This window comes from Neopsephotus bourkii, unplaced genomic scaffold (assembly GCF_033783945.1).
Source record: "Neopsephotus bourkii isolate Nb327-2 ecotype Australia unplaced genomic scaffold, CSIRO-AGI_Nbou_v1 NB_1831, whole genome shotgun sequence".
Taxonomy (NCBI): Eukaryota; Metazoa; Chordata; class Aves; order Psittaciformes; family Psittacidae; genus Neopsephotus; species Neopsephotus bourkii.
Window position 1 is genome coordinate 603112 of NW_026902304.1, and position 13899 is coordinate 617010.

Genomic DNA, 13899 nt, shown 5'->3' on the forward strand with positions numbered 1-13899 from the left:
TTTCTAAAGAACAATATTCTGTATGTTTGTTATTCAGGACTCGTAATTTCTGGGATGTGCACAGCTGTGATAGTAATTTTGAAGAGTGTAATAGGAGAACAATATGTGTCATCTCTCTTGTTTTTAACAGCTAGAGTATACTTTTTTTAATTTTCTTTGGTTTTATGTAATTCTCCCACAGTTTACATCTTGTTTTGCTGAGGAGAGGGGCCGAGCTTTGTACATTATATGTGAAGCACGTCACTTCCCTGTTGCTCAGTGTCTTTTAACACTGACCACAGCTGCTCTTGGATCTCGTCCCTCTGGGAAGATTTAAATTCCCAGCACAGCTTCTGAAACAAAATACGTATCAGTATGCAGAGAGTTGGCTCCACTCAAAAGAGATGACAGTGGCAGGGAGGGAGGGCGAGAAGAAAGCCTGCTGTGAAAAGAAGATGCTTATGTGTGTTTTGTTTTTATTTTATAAACCGATGTTGCATCTTCTAGTTTTCAAAAAGCTTTAAGGAAAAGCAAGTGCTGCCTTGTCCCCTGCTCTGCTTGCCATAGCATGATGTTACTAAATTAGCAAAAGAGATCAGTCTGCTTACTTGTAACTGCTACAGCACAGGTTTAGAACACTACCTCTGTTTAAAATACATTTTCACATGGTAAAGAAAAAAAACGGATGGCCTGGGTCTATCTGAACTGTAGGCATCATAAGTGTGGAAATTCAGAGTATGTGTAGCTTAAGAGTTAACTACTGGCACATTTCTACCCCTTCTATAGCAAAATGAATGGACAAAAAGGAAAGCAGAAGGTACATTATGTATACCTGTACAGATTTCTATCAGGATTCTCACGTAACAGGATTCTGTTCTGTTTACACTGCTTATTATTTGGGTTTTAATGGAATATAACAATGACATGGAAGTCCTGTAGCTGTACAGGTCTTATTTTCTCCATTCGGCCTGCTATTGCCCTGCACTTGTAAAAGTAGTTTTTTACTCGTATGTGTCAAATTCCTCTTTCTTCCGCTGAGAGTGTAAGAAATTGTCAACTTTACTGTTTTGATGGTTTCTGCAGTTTTGAGGGCTGACTTGCACCACATCATGGTGCATGGTCCCTCATCATGGAAAAAGAGAGTCTAGACTGCTTATAGCAGAGGGTGTGATAGAGTCCAGATAGCGTCCCTAATCTTTGCCAGGATCACTCTTCAGGAAGAGAGTCGGTTGGGGTTTTGGAAGGTTTGGTTGGTTTTATTGGTTAATTTTCACACCCACCCCCTACCCCCCCCCCTTTGTTGAGAGTGAGGAAAAGTCTGTAATTTCTGAATGGAGTTCAGTTCAGTGAGAAGTACTTTTAAATGAACAATGTCTCCTCCATTTTGGGCTTGAAATTTGTTTTGGCCGTGCTTCAATTGGCGCACCTTCACTGAAGTATACGTGAGTGTGCAGTACACAGGCCAACCTAAAAGAGAAATAGTTCCTTTGAGATCTTATTTATGAACTTTTTCCCCAGCTGCTAGTATGTAGTTAGCCATTAATTTTGTGTCCTAGAATGAAAAAGCCTTTTTGTGGCTGTTATAAATGGTTTCTTTACTCCTGACGATTATTTCAAAATGGTGAAGAAGAGTACAAAGAAAACAACTGATGATGTGTGTTACTAGGCAAGTGTGTGTGTGGGGAGGTGTGCTTGCAAAAATAGAGAAGTGGGGTGGAAGTCTCCAGATACAATTAATAAATGAACAACAACTAATCAAAATGTGGTTTGTGCTGCATGGCCAGAATGGTGGTGGAGAGCAGAAGCGTGCAAAGCAGGACAGCTCCTTTTCTTTGCAGTAAGGACTTAGGTCAGTTTGAGTTAAATAGTTAATCATTAAATAGGTGCCCTTTTTCTCCCTGATTAATTATAGATGCTTGTTTCTGCTGTTTTCTGGATGTATAGATCTTATCTTTCAGCTTGCTGTGTTCCTGCTTGGTTCTGTTCATAATCAGCTGATTTACTGATCGTGTAGCTCATCTTTTTCTCTGTGTGACAGCTATATTTGTGAATGCATACACATTTTTCTTAGGTTTTAGTTCTGAAGCCAGTGTTTACTGTCATCAAGTTCTTTGTCATTTTATTCCTTTTTCCTGTTGCAGTATCTTACGCTTTTATATACAGCACGTACAGTCATTGTTAGAAAGCACAAACATGAACTCAATGTGCTTGGATTTGCTGATTTTTAATGTTTTAAGGACACTACTGTGTAAGGCATTAATCAGATCAAATGCATGTATCAGAGTATGTGTGTGTTCAAAACATATGCTTTGAAATGATTTCTTCACAAGTACTTCGCCTATGTTTTGGGTTTTGTTTAAATAATAACTTTAATTTTCGTTTCTGAAGTAGAGTGTGACTTAAATAGACTAGAGTAAGAGTAAGAAAAATGTATCTCTGATGGTTGTCATTAAAAAAAAATTATAGCCAGCTAGAGCAAGATTTTTCCATCACTGTTGGTGGCAGTGTGGCTTTATTTTTGGTATTTCTGGAGATCTGCTGCCTGTAGCATTGACTCCGGACGGGAAACTGAATTTTCCTCTGTGATGATCAGAAGGATTTCTCTGCAAGACTGGTTTGCAAATAAAATAAGCTGGCTCTGAGTCACGGAGTTGCTTTGTCACAGAAGGTAACATTTTGATACTGTGATAACAGTGCTGGATTCTCACTTCTAGGGATCATAGGTGTTACCTTGTGGGCTGAATGAGGTTTAAAATGCCAGTTTCTTCCTAGAGCTGTGTTTTGGCATGTGTTTGCTAGTACTTCCCAGCAGGTTGTTTTTTGGTGTGCATAAAACCAAAAAGAAAATAATGTCTGCCAAATTCACAGCCATGAGGTGAAGATTAGTTGACTCTTGGATGGCAGTAGGAGGCATGGAAAGCCTGACGTTATGGGTACAGTTGGATTGGAAACTGACAGGCAGAGCACTGCCCTGTAAATTAGTAAGCAGTATTTCAGGTTTAACAGCTAACAGTATTTTTAAACATGACCTTTTTTTCCTGGACTCTTACCCACAGACTCACGGAGGTGGGTGTGGCATTGCCATGGGAAAGTGTTATATGTAGCTCGTACAGGCCAAAGCATGCTTTTTCCTTTTTCTTCCTGTTGTGATATAAGGAACCTTTTTCATATGGCACATAATTTTATTCAGTTCAGCTAATTATAGTCATTATTGCCCTAATATACAAAACGTTTGATACTTGTCTGTTTTGCTACCAGATAAGTGGTCCTGGTATTTCGGAGTTTTGTATTAAGAGGGGAACAACCAATCAACCAACCAAAACCAAGGCAGAACAAGCTGTAGGAACATAAAATTTCCACATCACACTGATTTTTCTGGTCCATTGACAGTTTGTGGTAATGGCTAATGCTGGAAACCCTGAAGGTGTGATAATCATGGAACAACTTGATTATGTTGCCCATGCATTAGCAAAACATGTCATTTCCACTGAAACATTAATTTCATTTCCCCAAAAAACTGAAAACAAATAAGAGTACTCTTTGTACCTGTCCTAGGAGAAAGGAGAGGGAGAGGTATTAAACAATCCTAAGTATATGTTGTTACTCACATTGTTATTACTGTTTTTTCCTTTTCAACAAAGTAGCAAGGCCTTTGCTCTTGAGGTTTCACAGTGGTGTTCATGGACCAGCTATATATAGAATGGCATGGGAATATTTTTTTCCTAGGGTTGAAAAAGCTTGCCTGTTCATTAGTACATGAATGACTGCCTCCGAACTGGGACTCTTTAAAGGGTCAATAAAAGACAAATCTAGCCCTCTCCTATGTGCTGTCTCACTCTGATTGATTGAAAGCGTAGCTTTTTCTAATCAGTGGCACTTATTACTTTAGTCTTAGTGAAAAAAGACACTGACAGCATTTCAGAGTGACTCAGGCAGGCAGAATGGATGCAGTTACTTCTTTGCGATGAAGTGGTGTGGACATACGTATATACATCAGTACCTGAGTGGAAGCTGGGGACTTGGTATACCCTGATCTGGGACCCCTGCAGAACACTGGTTTTTCCTGGGAGGGGAATAATGAGGAAACTGGCAGTGAAGTGCAAGAAAGTGCTCCTAAGATTGGAATGGATTGTTTCTGAAGGGTCAGTGGATCTCATCTCTTTGTAGTCTTAAGCAGACTCTTGTGCACCAGACTTTATGAATATTAAATATAAATCTGCATTATCCTGACCTCTGGCGTGCAGGAATTATTTTCATTTAGGCCTGCCTTAATTCTGTCAATATTCAGGTGTTTTGGGGCACGTGTATGTATGAGTTGATAGAGGAAGCTTGGTGAAAGACTGGTCCAAATGTTCGTACGTTGACTGCAGCTTCAGAATGAGAGAACAATGTGAGGGAATGAAAGGTTGTCATCAAAGAGGGAGAGGAAAAGTGGTATAATGCAAGGGCTTCATGTTGCTTTTGTAGAGTTCTTTTATGCTGAATGATTAATGCTTTCATAGCTCATTCTTACATGCCTTAATGCAGGTGTATTGATTCCCTGGTGAGAAGGTTGTTGATGGCAAGCTGTGCTATGCTGTATTCTTCCTTCAAGGATAAATACAGTAAATCTAACTGTGATTTGCAAGCATGAGATTAAACCAGAATAAAGCAGCAAGCAATTTTAGGGCTGGAATCTTTAAATTCCTCCTGTTTTTAAAGTGTAGTGATATCTCTCCCCTGCTCTTTACTGGGAAATCTGGGTAAAAATGAGTGTTCGTAATCTACTAAACCTTTAGAGCAGCTAGAAGGTTTTGTGTTTGGCTGTAACCCAGCACTGCAGAAATAAAAGATCTTGTTACAAGTGCTTTGGTTGATGTTGTTTATAATACTACTGGTAATGCAGGTCCTTTGCAATTAAAACAGTGGTTTCTGTTTCATTCCTTCCAGGCAGTGCTGATGAGTAACATCACAGTAAATGACCGATTGATCCAAAGCCTACGAGGTACATACATAATACCCTTTTACATCGTTTTCATATACATTTTTTAGTCCCCTGTTTTTAAGACTTGCATTTTTTTTTTTTTTTTCTTCTGAGAATCCTGCCTTTCTTCCAAGTCATGGGGATGGTGCTGGAGCTGTGGTGACTTAGATCCTGCATCTGCATAGTTCCAGTTCACTGAAGTGTCAGACTAATCTACCTCAGTAGTAGAAAGATTTGTCCATGTAGTGCTTGTTGTAGAACTCCTGACCCATATGATATAGAGTAATAGGGAAACAAACTAGCCTCTATGTGCATTGTTTATACATTTATTCTTCATGCTACTTTTTGCAGCATATTCTTACATTCCTCCCTGAGGTGTTTGGGTCATGCATTTTAGCATGGGGGGAATTCACAGACTCCTATATTAAATAAGGAAAACTCAGTCTAATTAGTTTCTGTTCATGTTGGTGCTTCAAAATTATTGTTAGCAGTTTATTACTCAGGAAGTCCAGGGAATGATCCTAACTTCCAGGAGCAGGTAAATGTGACATGGGGCCTTCTTCTTGTGTTCTCACACAGAGCTTTCTATCAGAAAGAAAACTGTAAATCATAGATCCCACTGTTTTTGAGAAACATAACTGTAAACTGTGTATTATTCAGGGAAGCACTGGAAGCTTGTCTTTATTGTAAGCTAATAAACATGAATGCCATTTCATACTATGTTCTGATTAGTATTTCATAGACCTAAAGATTTCCTGGGCTGAAATCTGTAAAAGCAAGTGTTTGTAAACAAATTGCAGTATTCCTTATGAAGAAACACATGTCAGAAATCTTTGTTGCACCATTTTTGTTACTAAGTTAGGCTGAAAGGCTCTTCCTACTCAATCTTGTGCATCTGTGATGAATAAATTTAATAAGTATCTGTGCATTTGTACACAAAATATAGTGAGAAATTATGGATGGAGTTACTGTGCTTACTATTTGTCTGTTGTTTGATACTTGTAATATATGTAGGTATATATGTGTGCATGTGTTTTAATGTATATTTTAATTCTGTTTTGGTCAGAACAATTGAAAGAGTTACAGACAGAATATGGAAAGCTACAGCTGAATGTTTATTGGTTTCAGAAGAACCAGACTAACCTTCAGAGGAAGTTCTCATATGACCTGTGAGTATGTTCTTTATAAAAGTGGCTTCTGGAGTTGTAGTTGACTTGTGATAGCCCTGTTAGTAAATGTACATTTTTAATGATCAAGTAACATATGACACATGTTGTAAAATCGCTAACAGTTGATCTTGGAGAAAAGCATTGACCTTGCAATGCTTGGCGTCTTGATATCCAGACGCTTCTCCCACATTTCTGATGTTCCTTCCATTGCAGGAGAAAGGTAGCGATATTCTCATGTAAGAGTGGGGTGAGGAAATTGGAACACAAAGATGCTGAACTCTGAAGAAGTTTAAGAACTAAGGTATGGGGATACCTGATGAGAAGCTGTACCTCATTATGCTACCAGAAGTTTGGGAGAATTTCTGGTTCAGTTATGGTCAGGGCCATGTGTTCTGCATTTCAGTTCATACCTAGTAATCTTTTTTGTTATAGGTTTCCCGTTGAATTATAAGGCTTGGGTAACTGAACAGAAATTCTTGCCAGTTTTCTTATCAGTTCTTATCAGAAATACATTAGGAATTTCTCCTATGTTCTTTCTGTCAGTAAAGTTCTTGTTCCCTCCACCTGTCTTCACATCCTATTATATCTTCCCTCTGGTGCACAGATACAAAAAAACCCCAGAATTTGTTGTTTTTATGTTCTCATAATTATTTTCCATCAAGAATATAATTTCTGTGGTGACAGGTATTTTTCCAGCAGCCCTTGTTTAGCCAAATTTAATAGGAATTACATCTAAAAGTTTTAACATGGCAATCAAAGAATTTGAATTCTGCAGGCCAAACTTAAAATACCTTTTTTCTTTCCTTCCTTCTCCCTCTTCCTCCTGCTCTGTATAAGAGTTAAGGATTAGTATTAGTGGTTTTGGGATACTTATGAGTTACCAATTATTAGATAGTTGTTTACTTCCCCACCACCTCAGGCATTGTTACTCATTTAATAAAGATGACGCAGATGTATTGTCTTAGTGCAGTTTTGTTTGTTGTGTACTGTAGTTAAGCACTATCTCTTTGCTGTTTAGTTAAATGACAGGGCCAGGACTCCTGGACCTCTGTTCATAGTTCTTTGCTATTTAGAGTCTCTGTTTGCCAGCATCTTCCTTGTAAGGCTGAAATCAGCACGAATAAATGGATCTGTAGCCACATATACATGCTGTATGTACAGTTGCTCTGTCCATGAGAGGTACATCCTTGAAGCACTGGATAGCTACTTGCAGGGAAGTGATACAAGGCAAATGTAGTCAATCTGGTTTCTGAAAACTTATGTCCATGTCTGGCGAAATGTTTTTAAGTATAGCTCTATTGAGGGAATCATTTGCAAAGCTTCTTGCTTGTGGGAGTGTACTGTACAGAATCCCTCTTCATTTAGCAGAAGAAGGTTGGGTTCTGAGCATACAGAATACAGCTTTAGGGTCAAGGCTGGCTCAACGTGGAAAGCTAACCAAGTTACAGTGTTGAAGATGACTTTGCTTGTGTCAGGGTAGATGTAGAGACAGACGTGATAATTCAACCATGTACTAGTTTGAACAGGGACTCTGCTAGCTGGTCTGCCTCCAGTCTGTCTCCAGTTGGTCCTGAGGCAGGTGCACTGTTTCCTGCAGTCTCTTCACAGGAATCCATAAAAGCAATTATCTCAGTCAAGGGACTATGCTTTCTTCACTAGCTTTGCTGAATAACTCTGAAGTGTTCATTTTCTGTTTCTGGGTATTTTTGTAGCTATGCAATTGAGGAAAACAAACTTTGCACTCAAATTTTCATGGAATGATTTATAGCTTGGGCACCCTGCAGCATTCACAACATTTTAGCAGGAACATATAATTATCTTTTTTAAATGTTGTTTGTTGTGTACTTTTAGGGGGGGGATGCTGGAACATTAATATTTCACTGTTGTAGTAAGTTACATTACTATGCATTGTGTTCTGTTAGTTATAGAAACAGACATCTGATTGTACGTGGTTACATACAGTCCTCTGCTGCCTCTAAATGCTTCATTAATACTGTAATTTTAATTGCTTACAACCTTTTCCCAATGTGATTATGGGCCTAGAAAAACAAGTATTAGACTCAAAATGTTACTTTTAAGTTGTCTTACTTCTTCCCCTCAGTATTAGGAGTAAACCAACATCTGTTTATCTTCAGTAAAGCTTGGCAGGAGGGGACATTAGACCTGCTTTTCTGTTATACCAGTATTTCTTCCTTTGATGTCACGTTGTAGGTGTGCAGGTTTTGCACCTTAAGTATCATGTACACTTTGCCCAGCGGATAAAGGAAGAGGTGGTATTGTGGTATATGGTTTTATAATCACTTTTTTAATACAGTTGGGTATTGCACAGTAGAAGACAGTGATAAAATCGGTTGTGTGTGTGGAATAAGTAATAATACAATCTTTTAACTTGGAAGGCACAAAATTAGTTGTTTTTTTTTCCTCATACCTGAGTCTTGAAGTTTCATCTTAGCTTTTTGTTTGGTTGGTTTTGAGCAGGTTTAGTGGTCTCCATGCACAAGTTGCCAGGAGTTTTGTGAGCTTACTGCTTTTGTGTGCAAAAAAGAGTGCACGCTCCTCAGCAGACAGCATACTGAGATACCCTTGGTGGACAGTGCGCAGTGCTCACTGCTCACAGCAGAGCTGGTTCAGCACAGACTGACTGCCAGGACTGATCCTTCTCTCCTGCAGCAGCCAGAGAGAAATGGAAGCCTATGGGCTGGTCTCCATCCCTTGCAGTGTTCAAGGCCAGGTGGGACAGAGTCTTGGGTGACATGGTCTAGTGTCCCTGCCCAGGGCAGGGGGTTGGAACTTGATGATCTTAAGGTCCTTTCCAACCCTAACCATTCTATGATCCTATAGTTCTGTGATCTTCTGATTATATTTCAGTGTTCAGGTGCATTTTGATTCCGAGGAGCTTTGTTTGTTACACAGTCACTTCTTTTGAAAAATTCATAACCCGTAAAAGAGTGGATGTTATATGCTTCTGGAGAACTGTGCTCTGTTTCCACTGTGCAGGCCTAAAATCCAGCAGCCCTGGAGGGAAGAGGCTGCACGTGTGTTCCTGTGCATGCAGAGCATGCCTATACATGGTCAAGTACACAGGTTAACACGAACACATGGAGCACATGAGCATGAACAACACCAGTATCATAACCCTGCTCTGAGGAGGGGTCTGCTAGTGCAAACCGTGCTCATGTACTTACGTACTGGCTGGCACCAGTCCCTGCACCATCCAGGCATCGTACTCAGACCTGATCTGACTCCAGTTGCTGCCCTCGCGCCTTCATACATTGGCACACACACTAAACAGGGAAGAATTAAAAAGGCATTTAATAGAAAGTGGGACAGCCTGTCCTGATCAGGTGCAGGGCAAGGCCAGCCAAGCACACCGACCAGCAATGTGCTTACGTGCAATTAATGTTTATCGCCTTCTCTCTCTTTTTGCGTGTTTGTTCCCGTCAGAGATCCATGACTTCCCCTGCTTATGGTCCCATAATACGTCTTGTGTGATCCTGACGTGTTCTCCCCTTGCATCTGTTATGTGTCCCCTACCCTGGGCAGGACATGCCTTGGTCCTGTTGACTCATCTCAGTGGGTTTCACACTGGCACAGGGGCTGAGGCTGACTGGAGTCAGCCCTGGGCCTGTGGGATGGTCTGGACTGGATGCCTGAGTTCATATCTTAGGCTCCCCACTGCCCTTATGCCTCTGTGCTCTTTTAGGCTCTTGGAAGTGGGCCTTGGTTGGGCTGATGGTTGCTGTGATGGGCCTGAGAGCAGCTGGGGGGGGGGGGGGGGTATTGACTGATCTCCTTTTTTATTGACTGATCTCCTTTGTGTGTGCACAGGTGAGCTGTTTATCACAGAAAGTAACTCTAGAGGGAAAACATGTCAAAGAGTCTGAATTTAAAGTGCTGGTTTTGCAATTTGAACGGCGTCACATTGGTAGGATGAATTGGAGAAACTAGTGCTGTTCTTGTGCTTCAGAAGTTGTTGTATGCATGGGTAGAGCATTCCAGTCTCCAGAAATCACTTTTACAAGCCTTCACAGATAATAAATTCAAAAGGGTGAGGATTTGCCACAGATGTTAAATGAAGTTTATTTTCATGTGCATTGTGAGATGAAAAGGCATTTGTGGGAGGTTGCGCTATCTCCAACTTCAGGTTGTCTGTACGCGGCAGCTTTCTCAAGCTTGCAGGCTGAGGTGCAGGTATTCTGATGTTCTTTTATTTCCTAGAAATAGTGAACGTGTGCTTAAGTCCAGTCTATGTTGTTTTATTGTCTCTGACATTCATTGACGTAGGAAGGACTACTTATTCTGGTGACTCCTTTATGTATTAGCATTACCAAAGTAAGACTTCAGAGTAATGTCTAGTCAAAAAGAGGTGGTAACAAAGGTAATTAATTTGCCAGTTCATAGCATGCCTGTCTGCCAGTCTTCTTCCTTGCTGGATGTGAACTACAGAACGGATTGTTGGCTTTTAAAAAGCAGGGTGGAGAAGGACGAAAGTGCAGTAAGAATGACTTGCTGTTGTAGAGGGCACACGGTCTGAGAATTCCTCTGGATTAGGCAGTGGTTTATTTGCAACATGAGAAATGGAATATGCCCATCTGAACCAACTGCTGCTACAGCAGAGGTACTAACACTGCCAGAACCAGGCTCAGAAGATACTCATCTCCATTCTGTTAGTGAAGGGGAGGTGAAATTTGCAGTATGTTGACCATACTGTTGCACAAGGGATGCCAAGAAAGCTTTTGCATGTAGAAGGATCTATTTGCAGAGTCTGTAACTGATGGTATACATAGAACTCAAAGTCATCTCAGAGGGGACAAAAATGAGAGAGAGGAAAAGAAGTTTAAAAAACACAACAAACTCCTCTGCCACTGTTAGCGAAACAGCCCGGTCTCCAGCCAAGCCTCATCCTTGGGCATGCTCTCCAGAGCAGTGGGTGCTGACAGCAATGGTTTTTCACCACATTTTGTCCCAGCGTGATACACTTTTCATCCCCACTCAAACACACTATTGCTTGTTATTGTTCACAGTGGGATCAAAAGCATACTTGGGGTCCTGTGAGGACTGGTTTCTCAGCCTTCTGCATGTCTGTTACGGTGTAATGCTTACCTGCTTTGTTATTCACTGGGTTTTGTTCTTCTGCTAATATAAACCGAAAGTTACAAACAGGTTATGAAGAGAGTGGGGGAGAAGGTTTTATATTTTTCCTCATGGCAGCCATTTACCCTGAAAAACCCAGCTTGACCTGGGGCTTGCCCAGGCACAAAGGAGAAAGCAGTGCCCTGGCAGATTCGGGGAAAACCCTTCTGCAACAGCCTACCTAGAGGTTATGGAGCTGTGAGGGAAAGGCAGACTGCAGAACTGCAAACAGAAGACCTCTGGTGTCACACAGGTTACGGCACTAATGGCATTGTGTAACTATTGAAAGCATGTAAAAGATCACAATACTTGCATCTTTAGGACATGCTTTTGGAACTACTGGTGAACTCCGTTTCTGTAACGTATGCTCCGTTAAGTCTTCCAGCACTGCGTTTCAGTGAAATACGGAGAAAGGGTGCTCTCTTTGCTAGCAGTGGCTTACATCGATGTTTTATTTCAGCCACTACCTGGTTGTTTCCCCTTCCTAGCTGAACTCCAGATACTCATTTCTGTTGCCTAGAAATGCTTCAAGGATGAAAATTGATCCTGACTTACTGAAATCGACAGGTTAGTGGAAGACAAGAAAATTCATGTAGCTTGTTGAGCCGGTCTAACAAAAGCAGTTTAAATAAATTTTTCAGTAGAACTTTGCCATCTTCGCAACATGTTTGTCCCTAGGACTTAGCTGGTCATTCAGTCTCTTACTTCTGACTTCTCAAATACAAGCACAGATAATAGGACTAAAAAAGTAATAAAATGATTATAAAAAAGATCATTTTAGAAAAGAGTATTTTGGCATTTTAGAAGAGTGTGGGTGAAAGTTGACAACTGCTCGGCTTTTTGTTTTCTCCAGGTCACAATGCATCAACCAGATGAAAGAATTAAAGGAACAATGTGAAGAAAGGATAGATGAGCTTACAAAAAAGGTTACTGATGCTCCACAAATCAAAGAAAACAAAGACTTATCAGAAGATTTGAAAAAAAATAGCCCGGTATGGTTGGGTAATTTCTTAAAAATATTTTTGTTTGTGATTCCTGGGCAGTTTTCCACTATCTCCAACTAACCTTAGCCCTTCTCAGTAAGTTCTGCACTGCTTTCCTTCACATTTGTTGGGTATTTGTGATCGACGAGAAACTGAGTGATTGCAAGGACAGAACAGGCAAAAGGTTCTGCAGGAGACTTCAAATCTGTACCTCTGAGAGGGGCAGAACTTGAGAGGTGATGTTAGCAGTGGTGTGGAGCCTCTTAAAGAATATTTACGCTGCTGAGCTTTGGCTCACAGCTCCCTTTGACTTTGTAAAGGACTTAGTTGCTCTGTATGTTGGAGATGTGTGTTAAAGATGAGGATTAATTCTTAACACTTAAGAGCAGCAATGAGCTGTGAGTAAGGTACTGTAGTCCAAAGGTCTTTGAGGTGCATTGGCTATAAATTTTCACAGGAATCGTAACGTCAGCCTTTTACTGTGGGGACAAGGGGAAGATCAAATGTTTCAGGTATTTGCTTTGGGATATTCTGAGTCAGAGAACCATGTGACCCGAGAAGGCTCGTTAGGGTAGGGCAGGCTTGCCACACAGAGTGACTGCATGCCAGCTGACTCTTTCTTCCTGGAGCAGAGAGGTCAGGGGAAATCCTGAGAAAAGGAAATGTCAGATCATGCTGTTGCCTTGGCATGTGAATTACTGATGCTTCTTCAGTGAAGGATAGGACTGGATTGGGTATAGAATCATAGAATACTTAGGGTTGGAAAGGACCTTAAGATCACCCAGTTCCAACCCCTCTGCTATGGGCAGGGACACCTTCTAGTAGGTGAGGTTCCTCAAAGCCCCGTCCAGCCCGGCCTTGAACACTGCCAGGGATGGGGCATCCACAGCTTTTCTGAGCAGCCTGTGCCAGTGTCTCACCAGCCTCCTGATGTCTAATCTGAATCTCCCCTCTCTCATTTTAAAGCCATTCCCGCTTGTCCTGTCACTACGTGCCTTTGTAAAAGTCCCTCTCCAGGTTTCTTTTTGGCCCCTTTAGTACTGGAAGGCTGCCCGAAGTTCTCCTTGGAGCCTTGTCTTCTCCAGGCTGAACAAGCCCAACTCTGTCAGCCTGTCTGCACAGGAGGAGTGCTCCAGCCCTCTGATCACCTTCATGGCCTCCTCTGGAGTCACTCAAGTGGGCCCATGTCCCTCTTGTGTTGGGGATCTGAACCAGCTCTGAACACAGCATTACAGGTGTAGTCTCACAAAATCAGAGCAGAGGGGCAGGATCACCTCCTTCGACCTGCTGGTCATGCTCCTTTTGATGCAGCCCAGGATACGGTTGGCTTTCTGGGCTGTGAGCGCACACTGGAGCCGGCTCATGGTGAGCTTCTCATCAACCAACAGCCCCAGGTGCTTCTCCGCTGGGCTGCTCTGAATCCATTTTCTGCCCAACCTGTAGCTGTGCCTGGGATTGCCCTGATCCAGGTGTAGGACCTTGCACTTGGCCGTGTTGAACTTCACCACCTCCCTAACTCATCTTGCTTTTCCCCATGCTATTGCCATAGAGGCATTTCAGTTGGGCCCGTGATGAAGCTGGCTTACTTACTGTCTGGAGTGATGGGTATTCCTTTGTACTGCTCTTCAGGTGCTCCTTTGCTGACCGGTGATCCCTCTCCAGGCTCTAGGCA

The 13899-nt window shown here is 41.6% G+C and overlaps 1 protein-coding gene across 1 annotated transcript in view; it reads left to right on the forward strand.

Annotated features, from left to right (window-relative positions):
• GOLM1 (golgi membrane protein 1) overlaps positions 1-13899 on the forward strand; it is a 34624-nt gene that overhangs the window by 11887 nt on the left and 8838 nt on the right. The window contains exons 4-6 of the mRNA XM_061343916.1: positions 4909-4963; positions 6009-6111; positions 12098-12236. Coding sequence (XP_061199900.1) covers positions 4909-4963; positions 6009-6111; positions 12098-12236 — 297 coding nt within the window. The remainder of the gene's footprint in view (positions 1-4908; positions 4964-6008; positions 6112-12097; positions 12237-13899) is intronic.